This window comes from Biomphalaria glabrata, chromosome 7, assembly GCF_947242115.1.
Source record: "Biomphalaria glabrata chromosome 7, xgBioGlab47.1, whole genome shotgun sequence".
In the NCBI taxonomy this organism is placed as follows: domain Eukaryota; kingdom Metazoa; phylum Mollusca; class Gastropoda; family Planorbidae; genus Biomphalaria; species Biomphalaria glabrata.
Genome location: NC_074717.1, coordinates 31,914,060 through 31,938,259, shown reverse-complemented (window position 1 = coordinate 31,938,259; position 24,200 = coordinate 31,914,060). Strand labels below are relative to the sequence as shown.

At 35.1% G+C, this 24,200-nt stretch overlaps 1 protein-coding gene across 1 annotated transcript in view; it reads right to left on the bottom strand.

Annotated features, from left to right (window-relative positions):
* Window positions 1-24,200, bottom strand: part of LOC106064646 (uncharacterized) — a 64,963-nt gene that overhangs the window by 18,269 nt on the left and 22,494 nt on the right. The window contains exons 2-4 of the mRNA XM_056034360.1: window positions 18,448-18,659; window positions 8,126-8,321; window positions 1,849-1,964 (exon numbers count right to left, since the gene is read on the bottom strand). Coding sequence (XP_055890335.1) covers window positions 1,849-1,964; window positions 8,126-8,321; window positions 18,448-18,659 — 524 coding nt within the window. The remainder of the gene's footprint in view (window positions 1-1,848; window positions 1,965-8,125; window positions 8,322-18,447; window positions 18,660-24,200) is intronic.

Here is a 24,200-nt window from a genome sequence, read left to right as displayed (position 1 = left end):
AGGACTATCTATTCCTCTACACAGTGAGTCTCAAATGTGATATTAAAATAAAAAAGTTGTAATACAAGTGACATGGTCATATTTATAATTCAGATATTAAAAGTTCTCATTGTAAATTCTAAATCCCCCCTCCCAACCAAAAAAAAAAACTCGTAAATATTTGTATATATACTTTGTCCTCAAATTAATTCGACTAATTATTTACTCTGCGTACTATTTCACTGATAAAACGCAGTACCTTCCAATGATCTACAACAGCAATAACATTGCCATAGGACGGTCCCAAGCCCGGCTGAGAAAGGAGAAGAGTTGGTATTAGGGCTAGCTACCCTACCCTTTAGAAAAACTACTAGCTAAAGAAACACCAAACAGCAAATCAACAAAAAAGTCACGGACCTGGGAGAGGATGGACCTCCAGCTGGAATATTTATGACGCATGAAAGCCAGAGTCATCTGGAAGCTGACAGGCCGAAGAGCATCATCTCTACAAGAACCACCACCACCATCATCGGTACATGGAACGTCCAAACGATGTATGAGACTTGGAAGGCAGCGCAAGTGGCAGCTGAGATGAAAATGTACAACATCATCATCCTAGGAATCAGCGAGACAAGTTAGACTGGTTCCGGGTCCATAAACAAAGACCGACCGGGTGAGCTACCTTTATATTCAGGATATAAGCAAGAGACTACACACACTCAGGGAGTAGCCCTGGTGCTGTCTATGCGGGCTCAGAGAACACTTTTTGGATGGGAAGCGCATGGTCCACGTATGATAACAGCCTCGTTCCACACAGTGAAAAAAAGGTTTAACTTCGATATTGTTCAATTCTACGCCCCAAAATCGACAGTGGAGAGGAAAATAATTTTTACAACAGGTTGACTACCATCATACAGACCTAAAAAGAATATTCTTATAATAATGAGCGTCTTCAACACTATGATTGGAAATTACAACACAGGATAATAGGATATCATGAAAAATCATGGACTAGGTCAGATGAACAAAAATGGAGAGATATTTGCAGAAATGTATGCCACGAGCAGCTTAATGATTGGAGGAACTGTCTTCCCACACAAACGAATACACAAGACAACGTGGATATCACCAGACCTATCAACAGAGAACCAAATAGACAACGCCTGTATCATGAAGAAGTTCCATTGAGCTCTTCAGGAAGTACGTGTCAAACGAGGAGTAGATGATGCTGCAGATCTGTTTCTTATGGTCGCAAATGGTACGAGGAATGTGCCTTTATCTTTGTGTCTTTCTGAGTATTTTATTACATTTTATTTTTGTATTTGAAGATAATGTTTCAGTGTTTTATGTATAACAAATGTTTGCTCTAATTATGTGTTGTTTTTCGAAATCGTAAGACTAATTTTCTCACGGATATTAAAGATAATTATTATTATTGTAACTATAGATAATCAAGATAATGTGGATGCTAAAACATATACCGCTTTTTGATAAAGAAAATTAGAATTTAAAAATCTTGCTAATTAGATGCATTTTTTAAATTGAATTTAATAAATGAAATAAAAAATAATAAAATTGATTAAAAAATTTTACAATTATTGAATATTTTTAATATTACATTTTCTGTTTTCAGAAGAAAATAAATGTTCAAAATATGTAATGTTTAATTAAATTACACAAAAAGTAACAAAATGTCTTTACTTCTCTTGGCATGATATTAAGTATATCATGTTTTCAGATTTAAAACAGATAATAAATACATTTATCCTGAGACTGTTTCATACGGTAACAATATTTTTTTAGCTTCGAATAAACATTTTTACAAACGTATTCTTATGCAGCCAAGAACATATAGTTCTTACATCTCACCTTGAAAGATTTAAATTCTTTAGTATACATTGAACAGTTTACTTCAGAATATAACTCAGGAAACGCAAGGTGGAAGCGTTTTCCGAATGATGATGCACCTAAATGATCTTTCGTACCTTTGAAAAAAATTAATTCATTTGTCCAACATCAACGTATTAAAAAACATGTGAATGTTATATAAAACACTACTACTCTCTCTTGCGGGAACTTAGGATGATGTCAACACACACATACACAATATTCTAGACAACAAAACGCACCTAAAAAAAACTACTTCCTATACGCTAAAATATCAATATTAAATACAAAGAAAACTTCACGAGCGCACGACAATATGAGCAATCTAAAAAAGAAAATTAAATATATTATTATTTAAAATTATCACCTTTTTTAAATAAGAAAAATCGAGAAATGATGTAACCATTCGTTTGTCGGAATGGCGTCTCACACCTGATTTAACAACAGTCATTTGTTCAATCTTCATTCATAATAGGTCATAAATAAAACTGTTAGCTTCTAACAATAAACACAGTCTCTACCGTTGTTACATGGGATACCCTATTCTAAATGAATAATATTGTTGCCTGTAAATTTAGATCTAAACTTATAGCACTAGCGGATCCGGAACTTTTGAGGGGGTGGGGGGGGGCGATTTGTTCCAAACCCTAGCACTAACGCCCAGTAAACCATAACTCTACATATAATGTTATATAGATATATATTTCTGTGGCATTTTACGTCTCGAGAGACGATCTTTTCCCTTTGCAACTTCTTGTGTGACTAAAGATGCCAGTCCTTGATCACAGGTGGGCATATACAATCACCAGGCGCGGTTGCATTTTCACCCTTCTTTCTGCTTCTGTTGTGTATGACATCTGCCATCCGTGAGCCTTTCTTTATGCTCTCTCTCCAAGTGGATCTATCCAGTGCCACCTCTTCCCAGTTGCCAGTGTCGATTTTGAAGAGCTTCATGTCGCGTTTGCATACATCCGTATACCGTAAAAGTGGGCGACCAGCGGCTTTCCTGCCTTCTATTAGATCGCCATAAAGAATGTCTTGTGGAAGTCGACCTACTGGCATTCTACGAACGTGGCCAAGCCAGCCAAGGCGTCTGCTGCTGATAACAGAGCGGATGTCCTGGCACCCTGCTCTTTGTAGCACTTCCTCATTGGTTATCTTATCTTGCCACCTTATTTTAAAGATCCGCCTTAGGCATCGGAGGTGGAAGACATTCAGCTTTTTTTCCTGCCATGAGTAGGTTGACTATGTTTCACTTCCGTACAGCAAGGTGCTCAACACACAGGTCCGGTAGACTAGGGCATTTAGTACTGCTAGTCAGCAATATGTTGTCCCAGACTCTATTCTGCAGCCGTGACATGGTGGCCATTGCTTTGGCTATCCTGTTGTTTATGTCTTTATCCAGTAGAATGTTGTTGGATATGATGGAGCCAAGGTAACATATAAATATAACGAATTTTAGTATAGAATTCACACAATTAGTATACGAATTTATTACTTATGTTAATAATATATACTAATTATTTATATTTCAACCTATTTTTAGATTATTTCGCTCCCCCCTTCTAGTATGTTGGCCGATTTGGTGGGGTCGAGAGGGGGCGATGGCATCGATTCCGACCCCCCCCCCCCCCCCCATAAACTTTTGAGTGGGGGGGGCGGTTTAATTTGTTTGTAGAAATCACAGCTTGCTAACAGAATCAATTAAATATATATATATGATTAAAACCTATTATTGATATTTTAACCGATCTTTATATAATGTCGTTGGCCGATGGGGGAGGGGGGGGGGCAAATACCTCTACTGCCCTTCCCACCAAAACCCTGTGAGTGGGGGGGGGGTCCTACTTTTATGGAGAAATCATAGTTTTTGAACAAAATTAGTTGAATTAATATATAAATTTTATATTATGTCGATCCCTTCTGATATTTTGGCCGATTTTGGTAAGGTGGGGGCGATTGCATGTACTGCCCTCCACGCTCTAGCCCTCTGAGTGGGGGGGGGCGGTCCTATTTTTATGCAGAAATCATAGTTTATGAACAAAATTAGTTGAATATCTATATAATATAAACTACGTATTGATATGTGAAACCATTGTATACATGGGCGTAGCCAGGGGGGGGTTAAAAACCCCTATCAGGGTGTTTTGAGATACAAATCCCTCTACCAGGGGACTTTGAGTTTAAAACCCCCTACAGGGGGTTTTGAATTTTAAACCCCCTACCAGAGGTTTTTGCAGTTAAATCCCCCTCTTCTATAAAACAAAACAAAAAAAAATGCAAACAACAATCCCCAAATTCCAACAGCACAGTTGAGGAAGATTTTGATTTTAAAACCCCATCCAAAATTTACGATAACCCCATCTTCAATATAAAAAAGCAAATTACACACTCAAAATTCTATGAGCGTAGCTAAAGGGGTTTTGAGTTTAACCCCCCTCCTCCTTCCAGTTGGGGTTTGAAGCTAAAAAGTATCTCTTCAATATAAAAAAAAAAAGCAAATTACACACTATAAAATCTATGAGCGTAGCCAAAGGGGTTTTGAGTTTAAATCCCCCTCCTCCAGATGGCTTTTTCTTTAAAGTTTAAAACCCCTCCAGATGGTTTTGAGCTTAAAATTCCCCTACAGAGCGTTTAGAGTTGAAAACCTCTCTCTTCGATATTATTTTAAAGCAAACTACAGTCACCAAATTCTATGATCGTAGCTAAATGGGGTTTTGAATTAAAAACAAAACAAAAAAAAACAAGAGATTTTTTAGTTTAAAACCCCTCAACAGATGATTTGACGAAAAAACTTTCCTTTTCCATATAAAATCTAAAGCGAAATACAGGCATGTAATTCCAAGAGCGTAGTCAAGAAAGGTTACAAATTTCTACCAGTGGCTTGGGCTCCATTAATTGTGAATAGTCTTCTACCGAAATTGAAAATCATTAAATGTGTCTCAACAAAGATGGCTAAATCAAAGAAATCATATGCCGAACTGGGAGTCGAATCCTTAGTAAGGTTGTGACAGAGCGTCGCATGAGGTTTTGCGGGACATGTTTTCCGACAAAATGAATTACGCAAAATAAGAGGGGGTCTAAGTCAGTAAGAATAGCACATTATGTTTTTGAAATAAAACTTTTTAATAGCAAGATAATGCACTGTAGATACCTCAGACTATGCATTTTGTTGGCTTTCAATACCAGAAATAGTGCTCGGCGGCGGGGCTTCGCCCCGCGCTGGGGGAGCGCTGCGAACTCCCCCAGACCCTTTTGCTAGCAAGGGCGGGGAGTCTACAATAAACAATAAACGTATTCCGAAAGGGTCAGAATGTAATAAAGATTAATTATGTACACACACACACACACACATATATATATATATATAATTTTTTTTCGCAAATACAATAGATGCGATTATGTCTATAGCCCTAACCATATTTACTAAGATTTATTTGGAGATTAGAGTGTGGGTAACAAAATATACGAACAGGTTCAAATATTAATAAAGATACTCAACTAATTTTGTTCACACATTATGATTTCTGCTAAATAATAGCACTACCCCCCCCCCACACACACACTCAAAAGTGTAGAGTGTTGGAGGGCAGTAGATGCAATCGACCTCCCCAATCCCCCACCACCACAAAAGCGACTAAGATATCAGAAGGGGAACGACATAATATAAAGAAAAGTTAACATGTATATCAATATGTAGATTTTATCATATAGATATGCAACTAATTATGTTAATAAACTGTAATATCTGAAAAAAAATATGACCGCCCCACCCCTAGAAAGTTAAGTGTCGAGGGGTGAAATTGATGCAATTGCCCCCCACCCCTCCGAATCGGCCAACATACTACTATCAAAAATGATTTAAAATAGAATTCATTATTATATGTTATTAACATAAGTAACGTAATTGAAGAATGTGTATATAAATTGTGGGATTTCTCTTATAAAATTCATCCGCCCCCAACTTACAAGGGCGGGGGGTGGAGAGGCCGAATGTAAAGAGCGATCGCCTATACCGCCCCTCACCAAGATGGTAACTAGGCATCGACTATTGTTCTAGATTAAGATCTCAATCTCAATCTATATTATATATTAACATTTAGATTTAGATCTACGTATAATTAAATAAAAAAATATATTAGTTTAAGATATGCGTTGATGAATAGGGCAAGATCAATAAGCTAAAAATAACATTAAATAATCTACATAACCATCTAGGTATAAAATGTAGATCTACTTGTGTACCGTAACATTTTTTTTATTAGCAGCACCTGAAAGGAAATAGCCTGCTATTAGTTTTGTGTGGTCTGTCCGTCCGTCCTTCACGTTTAGATCTCGTAAACTAGAAAAGATATTAAATACCCGTCATCATAATATTTTAGACCTTTCAAAGTTCTAATTAAATGGCTACTTTTTCCTTTTTTCTTTTCTGAAAATGACAAAAACAATTTTTTATTCAACTATGCAAGCAGTTTTTTATTTTATAAAATACACCATTTTTACAACTATTCACTATTAATAGCAACAAACACAGCAGGCTATTTAGTAAGGGAGATGATTATTTACTATATTTTTAACGCATTCAAACGGTTTTAGATTTTTTGTCAATTTTTTTTTTACAGTTGTATTGCTAAGTTAAGTAAGTTCTGTCATACTAACTACCACATTTACAAAAAACAATTTTACTTTTGAGAGAAAAAAATCTACTAAATGTGCATTAAATTTGAACATAATTTAAAACAACAATCGATAAGAATTTTTTTTAGAATATCCCGTAAACTGCATAACGCCCCCATGATATTAACTGAACTAAAGGATTTTTTTTCCGGAAATGTTTTTTTTATTCCTTGAGACCTGGATAGATCAATTAGATAATCATTATTTGACACCACTAAGGCCAGGTTCATATCAACTTCACCTTCACTTTCATCTATCCCTTGGTCTGCTGGACCATTGGGGCACCACATAAGATCTTTCAACCTTTTTACTCTATTCTTCTGTGTCACTTGCCTTTGATGGAATTTCATTCTGATATTATTTCTGAAAAAGTAGAAACCTGCCATTTTACCTGCCTAGGTGAACCACTTCGGGGGCCGATTTAAAGTATGTATTTCCACATAAACTGTCTTTGTAACTTTGTTATTAACGTATTATGGTATATACACGAAAATTATCTAATTGTATATAGCTTGATGTAGTGATATTATCATTTTATGTCAAATGTGAGAGAAATTAGGGCGTTTCATCTGTATCGAAATGGACTATATACAGTGTCTAAGAAACTGAGACTAGAAATGAGACCGTACCATTAATTCATCATAACTATGTAACCCTAACCCTAACTATGTAGCCCTAACCCTAACTATGTAACCCTAACCCTAATTATGATCGATGGCATCTTAAAATTTGGAGCAGATAATATTTTATTATATGCTTTTCAAAATGTCTAAAAAAAAAAAGAAACTGTGTTAGAAAAATGAATTAATGTGTCTTTAACTGTCTTTAACTGTTCATAACTTTGTAACTATAATAGAAAGCAGCTTTAAATTTGGAACTATCATACATGCTTCTTCAATTCGTTGTTGTTGTTGTTTTTTTTTTGCGTTTCATGCAAACTAAACTGTGGATCAAAAACAATGTAGAGAATAAGAGAGATTCTGTGTTGTTCTTAGTGATTAGTTAACGCAGCTCTGCTTTCAAAGGAGCTCTACTTTAAATATTTATTCCAGAATTTTGGAAGAGTATTATTAATGAAATATGGTTTTGTTTGCTTTTAAGTGAAAAATAACGCCATATTTATTTATTTATTTTATTTTGAATTTTTATACAATTAAACGTTTTTCAAAATACCATAACTTGAATATTGCTGGTCCCGGGGGGGGGGGGATTTGATTGGGGCCACCATTTGTAATCATGTTGTTTTTTTTATTTAAAACAATTATAAACATTAAAATAGAAAAGAAAAAGAAACAATAGACGTGTCAAGCATGTACGAGTTGATCCTTGAATCGACTTAAATTTCGGGGTTAATTCGATGTTCGATAATCGCTTAGGAGAGAAATAGCTAGCTAAATGTTAATGTTCTTTTTTAAAAGAATGGTTGCGCTGCCGTTGAAAGAGGTTCTATCCAAGGCAAAGACAGAGAGAAATGGAGAAAGACGGCCGACAAATTTTGAGTGACGCCCCAACGATCTAGCAGACTTAGGATAGGTGAATGTGTGAAGAGGTTAAAGGTTACACATAAGTTTATTCAACTTACGTCTTACTACGAGACTTCCATTAATTTTAAAATTATTTTCGTAAAAACTATTCATATTTAGTGCGTCTATTGAGCATAAATATATGCCACTATCCTCATTGGAAGTAAAAAATGTTGCGACGATCTGCGCCTCGTTATTTACAGCCTGGTCTATTCCTTTCATGGTAAAATTCCATTTCTTGCTTTCAGGAACATACTGAAATAGAACAATTTAAATGCATCAATTCTTGACAAGTTTAACTAATCTAAAATCGAGAACACAATCAATATCTTTTTTTATTAGCGGCCCCCGATAAGGGAATAGCCGCTATGTTTTTTATGTTGTCTGTCTATCAGTACGTCCGTCCCGTTTAGATCTAGCAAACTAGAAAATATATTAAAATTTCGGTCCTAATACTTTAGATCTACAAAAGTTCTGATGCAACGGCCATTTTATTTTCGGAAAACGAAGAATGTTATTTTTATAATCAACTATGAAAGCATTTGTTCCATAAATTTACATAACTTTTTTATTGAAAAATTCAAGGAAGGTTATTTTTCTAAAAAAGATCACAGACTTCTTTATTAATAGCTCAAGCTTCATTTATAGCTTGCGTATTGGTAAAAAAAAATTGCATCAAAATTAGCAATGCAAAAAGTATTAATAGCTTATTGTGAAATATATTTTTCATTTATTAATTAACTCATTGAATGAAATACTGACTTATATTTTGTTAAAAAAAAAAAAAAAGATTTTTGATACGAATTTCACTGTTGTCATAAGTTTTGTTTTCTTTTTAAAAAAAAATGACTATTTTATAACACATAGACTTCACATATTATCGTTATACACTTGACGACAAGTCTAAATCAGACTGAATCAGTGGCGTAGCAAGTACTCATGGGCCAGGATTCAAGAATATAGTCCAGATCTAGAATTAGTTATAAACGTATTAACAATTTGAACCAAAGTTTTACATCTATAAATTATGAGGGCAATAGCCTAGCTCCTGGTCCAGGTTTAGATTTATTTGTTAAGTGTGTACAGTAGTTTAAAATTAAGAAGAAAATCGGACGAAAACGTAATGTTCACTACCATTAGGCCTTAACAATATATACAGGGTCGTAGCTTTTGGGGGGCCCTTGGGGATTGACCTCTTTGGAGGTCCCTTGCATTTTGACATTCGACTTCATGACATGAGATACAAATATGTAAGCCTACAATCAAATAGGAACAGTATATCAGTAAAATTTAAAAAATAAATCATTAAGAATATTTTAATGAAAATTACTGTTGTTTATTGGCGAAATAATGCACAAGTGACAAATCTCAATTCATATCGTTTCACGTCGTGCTTTTTGTGCAGCAAAGGTCATCTATAACATCATCTACATCGATACTCTCTATGCTTGTGACTCCACTGACATTAAAGCCATGATTTTACTAATTCTATTTCTAGATCTAAATCTCGTCTAGTTCCAGATCTATAGACCTAGATCTAGATTCTAGAGCTATAGATTTCGATCTAGAGAGTTCTAGATCTAGTGTCGACAAAGTGTCTATTTGAATCTATATCTACTAAAGTATACAACAGTCGGGGACGCCGCAACCTATTAGGAAATGTCTGCATTGCACCAGGTGGCCGATTTTAAAGGGCCTTTAATCATTATTCCTAGGTTTCTTTTGTTTTTAATGTTTGGTATAATAATTTTAAAAATACTTAAATATTTTATATAAATTTTAATGAATCCATTATCCTTTGAAAACTTAGAGACAAAAAAAAAAGATATTCGTACAATTGGAAGTTATTTTGGAAACTTTGTAAACGGCGCGAGAGGGATTCCAACGGATTTTTCCATAGGCACTGATTCATTTCTGTCCTTGAATTTTCGCGGGCTGTTTGTAATATTTGTTTAGAGTCGAAACGTGAACTCCGAGAGTATTGGCCTGGTAAGTACATTAGTCATTAAAGTCAATAGGGTTTGTTGCTGAACATAAAAATTATATATGTGTCAGACGCGAATAGCCCAATTTTCAGTAAAAAAAAATTACAAAAGTCATTTCTCTATAGAAGAAGTTACGAAGGCTATATAAAATACAACTACAGACCTATATATACTACAATAAATATAGGTTTTTGATTGATAGTTACGATTTATTTAGGTAGATGCTGTTTTACTATAACATACCAAGTATTAGAGTTTAGAAAAACCTAGGTTTGTTTCTTGTGCAACGCTATTAGCTAACACCTCATATCATCTCTCCATTAGTATATTTAGATCTATAATCTATTTCTAGTCTAGATATATATATAAAAATCGAATAGATCTTGTAATAGTATAGATTCTATCTTGAGACTAGATTGCCGAGTCTAGCCTATGCTATGCCTATAGTCAGTTTTTATTAGAAAAAAGTCTAGATATTAATAAAGACTAAATTTTTTGTAATTATTAGATTATTAGATATAGACATAAGACATAGATCTAATAATACTGTAATACGTTTACTATACTCTATACTTAATCTACTAAACTAGAAATCTATCCATAGATCTATCTATAATCTTGTCAATCTAGATCTATACAATATTCATTATAATACTTCTACTTATAATGACTTATTTAATAAGTTAGTACTTAGACTTAGACCTATTATAGTTTATTAATAGATTTACTTTTCAATGCCTAGACCTAATAATAAAATTGCGAATGATGTCTATAATGACTGATTATTTTTTTTTTATAATAATGGGCCTACTAAATCTAGGTCTAGACTCTACTTAAATCTAGTCTAGAATAATGACTGTCTAAGACTCTAGATGATTGAGAAGTTCACATAGAGGTGTTTTTAATAATACAGCATGTCGGCTGAAAGTATATAAAGTGCTTTTTTTTTTTGTAAAAATAAAAAAGAGGCTCCAGTACACATTGATAGATTGCCTAACTTTCAACTAATAATAAATTAACAATTAACGTTGAATTACAAGAAAAGTAATCATTTTTCCCGACATTGAAAACAGGTGCCTGTACCCCGTACCGGTGCGTACCGTCACAAAAATATATGTATATCTCAATCTTCTTTCATTTAATTTTTTTTTGCGGGGTTATTGCTACTTAATACATTGATACCGGATCGATTTAAATAGGGCCTAAATATACAAGCAGGATAAATTTATTTTATAAGTACAAAGTTTTATGGAAGAGGCAATATATTAGTTGTTTGAAGATTGTAACTTCTTAAATTCAGGCTAAAAATATCGAAGCCTACATTTTTACACTCATTTCTAAATAGTCAGAAGAGATGGACTGACTCATAGTGTAGCTTGTGTACATCTGCAAAAACACAAACTCAGTTAGACTTTCAAAACTATTAAAAGAAAAACTTAGTGATTATTTTTACTGTATAATTCTATTATTATTCATTTTTAGAATTAGGATATAAACAAAAAAAATTTACCATATGACTTTATCTAACAGAAAAAAAAAATTAAACTTACATCTATTTATGCGGTTATTTATAGTTACCTAGTAATATAAAATATATTGAACTAACACGTACATTCATCATAATGCAGCCATGCGATTTTTCGTTTATAAACATAGCATTATTTAGGACCAATATTTTACTAAGGCTGCTTGGAGAAATCAGGTATACCCATTAGGAGAAAAACGACCCCTTTACTCAAGAAAAATTTAACTAGAACAGACACAAAATAAACAGTGACATTCATAACAAAATAATATTCAAATTGATTAGAGTAACACCTTTTTAAGTAATCATTTAAAGTTTAAAATCACTACAATTTTTTTCAACAATTACTTTGTGTATTGAATTGTGTATCGGAAAATGCCGGGTACATGAAATAAGCTAGTCCTAAAAAAACAACACAGATCTTGGGTAAAATACTCATAAAATAAATAATTAAAAAAAGCGACTTCCGGCCCAATACTTTTTAATCAAAGAAACGAAACGGACTAGTCCAACAAACACTATTAAAAAAGCTTTTTCACTTTTTTTACAAATGTCTGCTATTTGAGAGTAAAATGTTTGTGCTGATTATAGAGTCTAGATGTAGATCTACATTAAGTTAATTTGTGTTCTAGATTAAAATACATGTTTAATTATGTTCTTTTTCACTAACTTTACTATTTACACTGTGAATAGACCTTGCTTTTAATGATTTAACTGTATAGAATTTAGTTCTGGTGATATAAAGGGAGAGTAATCCTTGAAGGATTACGGGCGCGACATGGCCTAAACTGTGCCGATGTTCCAAAAACTAAAAACTCAAAAAACTCAATCAAAATCTAATTAACAACTGAACAAGTAGTGCTTTAACTATTGACTGAAGTACACTGTAGTAGACTAGCCTAGGCTTATCAGGAATTGGTGGATGACCATGTACGTGCACCCCTCTGTATTCTGAGTAACCAACTTTTAGCTAGTTTTGACAATTTCACAGTAATTAACTTCTGCTAGGAATCAACTTAACGTGTAGATCTTTTACTGAAATAAAGTTAATGAGGATAAGCTGTTATTGTAATTAACTAGAATAGGCAAATCTGTAGCTCATACCCGACCATGTGCGCTTTATTATAGGTTTGCAATTCAATATTCTATAGCGTGTTAATCTTGATGATTTGTTTCACTTGCACACTATTATAGTTATCATTATATTTAGTAAAAGCCTAGAATATGATAAAAGTTTGTTGTTGTTTTTTGTTTGTCTTGGAGGACCAATCTTTGCCAGCTATCTTTCGATGGAAACATTTCCTCGAACAAGCTTGGTAAATATATTTACGTCTCGCGGAGTTGCTGTCATTGTTTGCGCTTAATAAAATAGCAGGTTAAACGCGGCCACCAGTTTACGGTAGAATTGATATAAGAAAGTTCTTCCCATGTCATCTAAGTCAAAACGTTGATTTGTATCGACGGAGCACTGGCAACAGCATAAATTAACTGCGTTTTTTTTAGTATTTCGGTAATGAAAATGCAGATATCTCTGGCACTCAATTAATGTGTTTGAGACTTGAATTTGTTGATGGTGATTGTATTCGAGAAGAATTCATAGGATTTTACCCTGTTGTTAAGAGAGACACACTGACTGTGTCTAATGTCATTGTCCGCGAATACATTGTGTATAGTTTGGACATGGACAAACTACTCAGCCAAGGCTATGATGGCTGCCCCAGGCTTGTGTAGTATTCAGAACTGTGTTCTGGCTAGGATTTATGAAAAATATCCAAAAGCAGACCTTATCCGTTGAGTGTCCCACAGACTTAAACTTGTTATTATTAATCGGAATGACGCTTCATATATACGTAATGCTGTTGGTGTCATCAAGAAGATTTTTTTTTCCGTAACAGTTCCAAGCGAGAACGTTGGTGCTTAATTTACCTCTTTTGTGTGAACACGATGTACTGAGAAAGACGAATTCATTCGCCATTTAAGTCACAACTTTGAGAAGATGTTTGACTGTTTTAAAATAACGATTGTAAGTGAAACAAGACAATCTGCATATGTGTTATAAGTGCCTGCTTCTCGTGTGTTTCTGATTTGCTATTTAATTATCGTCAATTCTTCACCCGTTCTTGAACCAGTTTCCGTGATGTTGCAGTCTGTCCATCACAAGCGGCCGCTCAACAGTCACATCAGCAGTCACATTAATGACATAATCAAAAACTAAATTGACCAGGCTGAGGAACACTTCAGGGATGACATCCTGAGTAAAGTGACACTGCTGACAGACAAACTTGGTAATGAGTTGGTGCTGCCGAGACTTTGAAGTCGACAGATACACCGAGCAAAAACCACATGTTTGCATTTTGGGATTATAACAGAACACGACTTTACATTTGCTATCTTGATTCGTTAGTTTCTTCATTAACGTCTCACATTTTAAGCAATACTAATGCTCAGTTCAACCTGTTTTGTCTTCATCCTAAAACGATTCAAGAATTGCGACGCACAGAACAATATCAGAACTGCCGCGCTCATTGCCGGCTTGTCCAATGCGGCGAGAAGCAATTCAGTAGTAAATTTATTGACAGTTTTGGTAACGTTTGCATTTTTATATCAACCGTTGGAATTCACGGGCCAGACGGAGAAACAGTCAATAGTTTTTACACGTTAGTTTTTGTATATTTCATGAAACAAGTATTTACATTGAATTTAATATTACATAGGTATGGGGGCGAGGGGGGCACCAATTCATTTATTTAATATTCTAGTTGATATTACGACTTTGAGCCATAGGTGGCAACATGCACCCTCCCCTGCAAAAAATTCTGCTGGCGCCCTTGGCTATATCCTAGCATCCACACTGTTCAGTATTTTGTTCTCTGCAATGCTGACAAATGCATTCACAAATAGAGCTAACAACGGGATAAATATGACATAGAGACTTGATGGTGGCCTGTTCAACCCAAGACGGCTCAAAAGAAAATTATAAATAAAAACAGCAGTAATCAGGAACCTGCTATTTGCTGACGACTTTGCCCTGAATACCTGCTCTAAAAATGATCTGAAGAGAATCGTCAGTGACTTTTCAAGAGCTTGGTCTTACTATAAATATAAAAAAGACTGAAGTCTTATATTTCCTTTCTTCAGGGAAAGCCTATTTGGATCATTAAGATAAATGGATATGATATAAATTATGTAGAGAGAATCTACTATCTTCGCAGCACACTCTCCAGGAACAGAGAGATCGATAATGAAATCGACCTTTTAAAGCACATAAACACAAAAAAGACTTAAGTCTTATATTTGCCTGCTCCAGGCAAAGCCTACTTGAATCCAAGCATTAAGCTAAATAAACATTATATTAATGCAGTGGACAGATTCACATATCTTGGCAGCACACTCTCCTGAAACGGAAAGTCCGATAATGAAATTGAACTGCGTATCGCCAAGGCAGGGCATCCTATGGCGGACTGTCTAAAATGTTTAAAACAGACCAGGTACCACCACAAACACAAAGCTAGTGGTCTATCGAGCTGTCATCCTCCCTACTTTGCTCTTTGCCACAGAAACGTGGACAGTGTACAGAAAACATGCAAAAAAAAATGAGCCTCTTCAACATGACCTGTCTTAGAAAAATAATAAATGGTAAATTGCAAAAAGTACCAGATAATGAAGTCCTTCAAAGAGCGGGTCTGCAAAGCATCCACACAATCCTGATGCAGTCCCAGCTGCGATGGGCAGGTCACGTCTGCAGAATGGAAGACTGCCGCATCCCTAAACGACTCCTGTATGGCCAGTTTAGGAAAGGAAAGCGCTCACAGGTGGACAAAGAAAACGCTTCAGGGACACCCTCAAAGCTTCCCTGAAATCGTTCAGCATGCACCCAGCCACCTGGGAGAAAGAAGCACATGACAGAGCATCATGGCGTCGCACTGTGAAAATTGGCCCACAAATAGCAGAAAATGGCAGGAAAAAAGCGCCAAACAAGGAAAGCAAGGCTAATGACACTAATTTCAGCTGGAATAACCTGCCCAGTATGCAGCTGATTATTCCGGGCCCAAATAGGTCTCACCAGTCATATGAGGAGGCACAAACCCCAAATGCAATGCCCTCAACCCCTTGCATGACAAAAGTGGTCATCAGCGAATCACTATGGACGAACTATATAATTAATTGTAGAGATTTAACTGACTTATAGTTTTAAGGGTGATTGCCTGTGAGAACAAATACATTGTGGTAGAGGCAATTAATTTAACGGTTAACGTTTATTTTATTTATAAAATATTTATTATATTTTACAAAAATGAAAATGAAGAAAAAAAGAAAGTTATTTTACATAGGTTGTGATGAATATAAGTTTATAAAAATGTGATTGAGCTAGTTTCAAATAGTTTTTATCGTCAACTGTGAGCAATAGAGTGTCACTAGTATATCTTTTGTGCTTAGCTTGATTCCTTTGACTGCTGGCCTTTTCTTTGTAGCTGGCTAAGCTTAATAATACGATGATAGCTTGATTGGCACACATCTGGGTGTTTAAGTTTGCGTAGGTTCGTACTGCATGCTGTAGTCGTGGTAAACACAAGTGGCGTTTGATGAATAGATGACAAAACAGATGACAAAAAAGAAAGATACATTGAGAACTATCAAGCTAGAAATAATAACGAGAGGACCAAATAGCAAAATCAACACTTTAAAGTATTGTTGATGAATTCCGACACTTTTTGCAATATATTGCTTGAGGGCATCTACCTTAGGTTTTTTTTTTACCTGTAACAGCAAATGTAACATTCGGCCCCTGTTTTCCATAACAAATATTAAAAATATGATAGGTACTGAGCTGCTGTATGCGGACAAATTAGCCCTTGACGCACACAACGAAAGGAGCTTTCACTTGCTGTCCATGACATTGCTGAGGCTGCTGTCTCGTTTAATCTGTCCATCAACCTAATAAACTGAGATAATGATTTAGAAGTCTCCAAATGGAACTAATCCAGATCCACAAATCAATGTGTATTGCCACATTCTTTATGTTGTTGATCACTTTACCTACCTCTGCAGCGCCGTGTCCAAAGATGCGTCACTATACAGAGAAAAAGACAACCGTCTAGCAAAGGCCAACACGGCATACTTGATCTAAACATCTAGCTACAAAAATCAATACTTATAAAAGTAGTGGCTCTCATCACAATATCTAGAGCTCCGAGACCAGAATGCTGAGGCATTTGAGGCTCCTTCAAGACTTCCATCAAAGATACATTCGCACCAAAATGGGCATACTCTGAAAAGACTACGATGAAAATATTTATGTTCTCTTGAAGGCCGAAGTAAATAGTGTTAAAACTAATAACCATTTGACAGCTGCAATGGGTCTGATACTTATACCGCATGGGAGTCGAAAGCCTGCCAAAGCAAGCTCACAATGGCTTGTGAACATACAATTGAGAACAAGAGGAAAGCCCTTATTGAAGACAAACGCAGAAGACCTAAAGAAAACTTCAATAGACTGCATACGGACAATGGCTTTGTCTGCATGAGATGCTGAAAAATATGCAGGTTTCTACTGAGTTTGCGTAGTAATTTGAATTGCTGCACTCATCCTTAATCTTCGCATCGAATACATTGCTATTTTTATTACCAATTTTTTTAGAAGGAAATCATCAAATTTATATTAATATAAATAATAGCAAAAATACAGAGGTGGTGTCAACTGACATTTATGTCAGATATCAAAATGCTGCGAGGGACTATTGTGTCAAGGGACGAGAGACACATCAATAGAAAAGTATAGAATAGGATTCGATGTGCTCAATAAATCATATAGATAGCACTGGCCTTTGTTACGGCTTTATATTTAATTTAGCTCTTTAAAAAGTACATTAGTTTCTCACCAAGTCTAGGTGTCCATGGGTTCAGCTGTAATTACGTAATTACTAAAAAACCACACTAAATAACCCAGTCAAGACGAACACAATATTTTACTATCTAAACTAGCGTATATAACACTCTGGTCTCTATCCTAGTCTAAAACTAAAACACTCCTAGCATATTTATTTTCAAATTAAACGGTTTGCATTCAGAAAACATAAAGTAGCTGTTTCACCTGAACTTGTTGAGATCTAAAATGATATTAGATTTGTATAGTTTTTATAAGGTTTTGAGATCTAAACGCGACAGACGGAAAGACGATTTAAAATTCATAACAGCTATGTCCATAGTGGAGGCTGCTAGAAATGCTATTTGACCTCGTCAAGACTAACACTTTGGTTTTCTTCTCTCAAGCTACGTCTGCAAGATGCGTTAAGAATACGTGAATGTTAGAATAAATAAAAAGATTTCAGGACAGAAAACTACAAAGTAAAGTAGCAAAAGTACATCAAACTTTCAACTTTTAACTCCTACATAACTACATTTAACTTCATAACATATTCATAAATACACACATATTGTGGATAATTTCTAAATATAATATAAGAAATTAGTACAAGCTGATTTATGATGAGTGCAGTTACAATATGCAATAGATTTCCTGAACAAGTCAGAAAAACCATTGACTTTGCAGAGTTGGGTTGTTGTTTTTTATTATATATCAATGCCTGGAATGCTAGAATAGATTTCTATTTCAACCCTGATGTGCGATTTTATAATTTAAGCTACTTTTATGAAACAATGTGTTAAATATTTTAAACTAGGCATAAGCACAAACAACGCCGCAGGTAAAATGCGGTCTACTAGAGAGTCGAGCCACAGACACTCTAGACAATTAGCCAAAGGAATGATTTTCTTTTAAAATAAGCCGTTGAACGCCTCATAAATCTCTTTGTAATATTTTGTTATCTATTTTCTTCAACACTCTAAATTCGCTACAGAATGAAATACTTACAATAACTTTTGCTGAATTTCCCACACCATATTTATAATACATAGCTAGTATTTTTGGCTCTCCACTGGTTTGGAACTTTTTAAGATACATCGTGTCAATAAAAAGATGTTTTTGTGTAGACAAATTCATAAGCGAAAGGGCACACAGTATTGTAAGAGGTTCACCTTCATTTACGAAGGATTTGGACAAAAATATGTCTTTATTCTCTTGAGCTAAAAAAAACAAAACAAAGAAAGTGATTACACATATATTGTTTTACTAGTTCTCATTTCATAGATATTTGTCCCAAACAGCTCCCCTCGATAACTTGCGCGTCAAAAGGAAAAAACATCCACTACGTCACACGGCATATTTAGACTAAATAGTGTTGTTTACATAATAAATAAATCTGCACCCCTAAGCTGTCAGAAGCCTTAATAATTTTAAATTTTGTTTAAATTATCAATACATTTATAATATATATATATATATATATATATATATATATATATGATAAATATTTTTAGATTTGGGCTCTACTTAGTCTTATTTAGACTGTCAAGTGTAGACCTCTGTAACATAATAGTATTATATGTACATTTGCACACTAGCGCGTCAGTGCAACACCGCTTGTGTTTACGTAATAAACGGAGTTCCTAATATGTCTTCCCTCTTAAACACTAGTTTGTTATTTGTGTAACACGAATATTTTACATGGTGTCAGAATAAAACTTGAAAAGCTGTCCAGACAAAGGTTTTTATTAATCTAATAATGGCTTCTTTTTATTTTGAGCAACCAATCTTGAATTGGAATGCTAAAGATCTGTATCAAGAGTTTCTAAGGTTTCAACAGCAGGTGAGCTTTTGTTTCAAAGGACCGTTAGCTGGTGCCGATAGTAAACAAAAAGCCGGATGGCTGGGAATGTGGATAGGTCAACAAGGCCGTGAAGTTTACAAAACTCTAAATATTACTGATAGTGAAGAGGGAGATCCGCAATTTCTATTAAAGAAAATAGAAGACTACATAAGGCCAAGACAAAATAAAAGAGTGTCTAGATTTAGAGCACATCAGAGAAAGCAGGTAGAAGGAGAAAGTTTTGATAACTTTGTTAAAGACCTAAAGCTTCTCATTATGGACTGTGAGTATGACAACCCAGACGATATGCTTATTGATTTGATCATTAGTGGAGTCATACACGAAAAGGTACAATTAAGACTTCTTGATCAGGGACAGAAGTTGACCCTTAGCAAGGCAATAGAAATTGGACAACAATATGAGATGTCGCAAAGCCAAGTGAAAATGTTTAGGGGCCAAGAAGTTCTAGCGATCAAGAGAGGGTCACACAATGTACTAAAGCAGAAGTCTAAAGATAACTCAGATAAATTATGTAGTAAATGCGGCAAGAACCACGAAAAGGGAAAATGTCCAGCAATAGGAACCACATGCAATTTCTGCAAGAAGAAAAACCACTGGTTTCAAATGTGCAGGAAAAGACGCAACGTCAATCTAGTAGAAGATGACAGTCACAGTGATGAAAATATTATACCTGTTAGCACTGCAAGTAGCCAGTATAAAAAGGGTAATATTGAGAATATCAATGTCGTTGAAGACAAGTGGACTGTAAAACTAGTCGTGCATGGCAAGACATTAATTTTTCGTATCGACACTGGTGCAAGATGTAACATTCTTGTCAAGTCAGAGTTTGAAAAGCTCAAAGACAAAGTAAAACTTGCTTATTCAGCAAAGTCGCTCAAGTCTTACTCTAATCATGTTATTAAGACTTTAGGAGCAGTAGTGCTACCTTTGAAAAATAATATCCAAGAGGTGAAAGCAAGGTTTGAGGTAGTAGACATTAGCCAAGAGAACATTTTGAGTGGTGACACAGCAGAATGTTTAGGACTACTACAACGGATAGACAGCATAGAATCCAAGGCAGAAGACGAGTTACAAAGAGAATTTCCTGAAATGCTGAAAACAACTGGAACACTGCCAGGAGAATACAAGATTCAGTTACAGGAAAATGCTAAAGGAGTTATCCATCCACCACGTCGCTTAGCAGCATCGCTACGCAATAAAGTTGAAGAAAAACTTAAAGAAATGCAAGCTGATGGATTTATTACTCCAGTACATGAACCTACTGAATGGGTTAGCTCCATGGTTGTTTCGTTCAGGAATGACAAAGTGAGAATATGTATTGATCCAAAAGATCTCAATAAAGCAATCAGACGGGAACATCACCCGATGAAAACTATTGAAGATGTGATCACTAATATTCCAGATTCGAATATATTCTCAGTTCTCGATGCCAAGTCAGGGTTTATGCAAATAAAGCTTGAAAGAGAATCTTCATTTCTCACAACTTTCAACACACCTCTGGGAAGATATAGATGGTTACGATTACCTTTTGGTATCAAATCAGCGCCAGAAATTTACCAAAGAATTATGGATGAAATGCTTCAAGGAATTGAAGGAGCATATGTCATCATAGACGACATTCTAGTAGCTGGTAGAGATGTTGAACATCATGATCACATTTTGAAACAAGTCATGCAAAGAGCAACGGAGTACAATCTAAAGCTGAACTATGACAAGTGCAAGATAAGGCAAAACAGAGTACCTTATATGGGCCATATCTTGTCAGAGAAAGGTTTAGAACCAGATCCAGCAAAGATAAAGGCAATTATTGACATGCCAGCTCCTCAAGACAAAGATGGAATCAGAAGATTTCTAGGTTTAATTCAGTACCTAGCAAAATTTATTCCTTATCTAAGTCAAGCAGATGCTCCAATACGAAAGCTTCTAAAAGATGATATAGAATTTCAATGGAATCATGAACAAAACAAGAGTTTCAAAGAATTGAAACATCTTTGTACAAACCCTCCAGTTTTAGCATATTATGATGTCAACAAGAACGTAGAGATAGAATGTGATGCAAGTAAAGATGGACTGGGAGCAGTATTACTCCAGGAAGGTCGTATAATTGCATACGCATCAAGAGCTCTCACAGATACAGAAACAAGATATGCTCAAATTGAGAAGGAAATGCTCTCAATTGTGTATAGTACAAGCAAATTTCACTGCTACATATTTGGTAAAGAAGTAACAGTTTATAATGATCACAAACCTCTGGAGCAAATCTTCAAGAAACCTCTATTGTCAGCACCAATGAGAATACAGAAGATGCTAATAAGACTGCAGTGGTATGATCTGAAAGTCTGTTACAGAAAAGGCAAGGAAATGTTTATCTCCGATACACTTTCTCGTGCACATCTACCAAATACTGATACACGGACATGTGAATTTACAGATGATTCAGTGCATATGATCTCTGTAAGTGATTCAAAATACAGTGAAATTAAAGACTGTACAAGCAAGGAACTTTCAATGCTTCTGGAAGTAATTATGACTGGTTGGCCAGACACAAGAAGCGAGACTCCAATTGAAGTCAGGCCGTATTGGGATTCAAGAGACCAGTTATCAACTTCGGATGGTATTATATACAAAGGTCTGAGAATAGTCATGCCACCAAGCTTACGTAAATACATGCTAAATCTGATTCACAAGTCTCACTTAGGAATAGTCAAGTGTAAGCAGAGAGCCAGAGAAGTCATGTATTGGCCAGGCATGAATGCAGACATTGAAGTGACAGTTAGGGATTGTAGCAGGTGTGCTGAACATCAGAATCAAAATGTGTCAGAACCGCTGATGCCTACCAAGACACCAGACCTTCCATACAGCATGGTTGGGTGTGATCTGTTTAACTTTGAGGGTAAAAAGTATGTGCTTCTAGTTGACTACTTCTCAAAGTTTATTGATGTCAAAGAACTGTCACAGGAAACTACATCAGATATCATCGAAGCAATGAAGAGTATATTCGCATGCCATGGAATACCTAGAAGGTTAAGGTCAGATAGCGGGCCACAGTTCTCTTCAAGGGAATTCCTGAATTTCTGTAAATCATACGGAATAGAGCATGAAATATCGAGTCCTCATTTTCAGAGTTCTAATGGTGAGGCTGAAAGAGCTATTCAAACAGTGAAGAAACTTTGGAAGAAAAGCGAAGACAAATTTCTGTCGCTATTAGACTACAGAACTACTCCACTGAGTAATATTAATTTGTCGCCAGCACAATTACTCATGGGACGCCGACCCAGAAATTTGTTACCTTCTAGCGAGGAAATACTCACACCTAAGACACCAGATCTCAAGGTGGTGAAGAAACACTTTGACTCCGAGAAACAGTCTCAGAAACATTATTATGATAAGAGGAAAGGAGTTAAGAGTCATAATCCACTACAAGACGGAACGGCAGTCAGAATGCAACTTAATTCTAAGTGGAAACCAGGAACAGTAGTTTCGAAGCATTCTAAGCCTAGATCATATAATGTCAAAAGTGGAAATAAGGTCTACAGAAGAAACAGAAAACACATCAGAAAGTCTTCTGAGAAAGCAAACAGATTTGACAACAATTATGACTTTCCAGATGACATCTCAGAACAACCAGAACCACTAGATCTAGAGAGTCCAAGATTACAAACTACACTAGATTTTGAGCCGCCACTACACACTGCTTCTTCTAACACCTTTAGACCAAATGAACCTTATGTAACACGCTCAGGCAGAATAGTTAACAAACCCAAGAGACTTGATTTGTGATGAACTGATTAGACTTTTTAGTTGACTAGTTTGTTAGTTATTCTGATAAATCGATTTTCTAAATTAAAGAAGAGAGATGTAACATAATAGTATTATATGTACATTTGCACACTAGCGCGTCAGTGCAACACCGCTTGTGTTTACGTAATAAACGGAGTTCCTAATATGTCTTCCCTCTTAAACACTAGTTTGTTATTTGTGTAACACGAATATTTTACAACCTCTATAATGAAGATATGTCATAAGTGAGTGCTATAAAGTAGTTTGTTATTTTTTAAACTTATGCGCTATTCGAGCATGGAATGGGTTGCCTCAGCTAGCCAGGAAAACAACCAATGACTTGGAAGAATGACTAAATGCATGACGCGTAGGACATAGTCATCTCTTTTTGGAAGTAACGTCTGTATTATATAAGATAAGATAAGAATAGATTAAGAAATGAATTGGGTGCTAACAGCATAGTACACTATTACACGTATTAATAAAAGGCCTACTATTCATGATCATAACATTAACTTATGTCTAGAAATTTTAAGATTAAAAGTGTAAATTCACACGAGTTCTGGTCTAGATATAGTTAATTCTATATCGATTCTATATCTAGTTCTAAATCTAGAGTTTGATGTACACTTTGATCAAAATCTAGACTTAGATCTAGTTCTAGACCTAGACTTAGATCTTGATTCTAGATTAATATCTAGAACAAGGTCTAGATCTAGCAATATCTATGTCTAGTTTGTATGACAAAGGACAAGTTTTTATTTGCGAGGGGAAAGTCTAGTTAAGTCATTTGTACACAACAGTATCTCAAAAAGTAAGTCAAGAATATTTTTTTCGTGTTGCCAATTAATCTAATTTTGTAACAAGAATAAACTAACACAATATTTCAATCCATTTTTTTTTTATTTCCATGAATACATTATTTGATTTAGATACATATTCTATAACTATTAGACGTTGGATAGCTTAGTGATTATACAGGTACTTCAAGTCTAGTCTTACATTTACAGATAATTTAGTTCAATAACACATAAAGAACATTTTTAATACTCTTCTTTGCGTCGAATGTGCCCTAATCCTTTCTCTAATGCACACTATTTCAAATATTTGAAGTAAA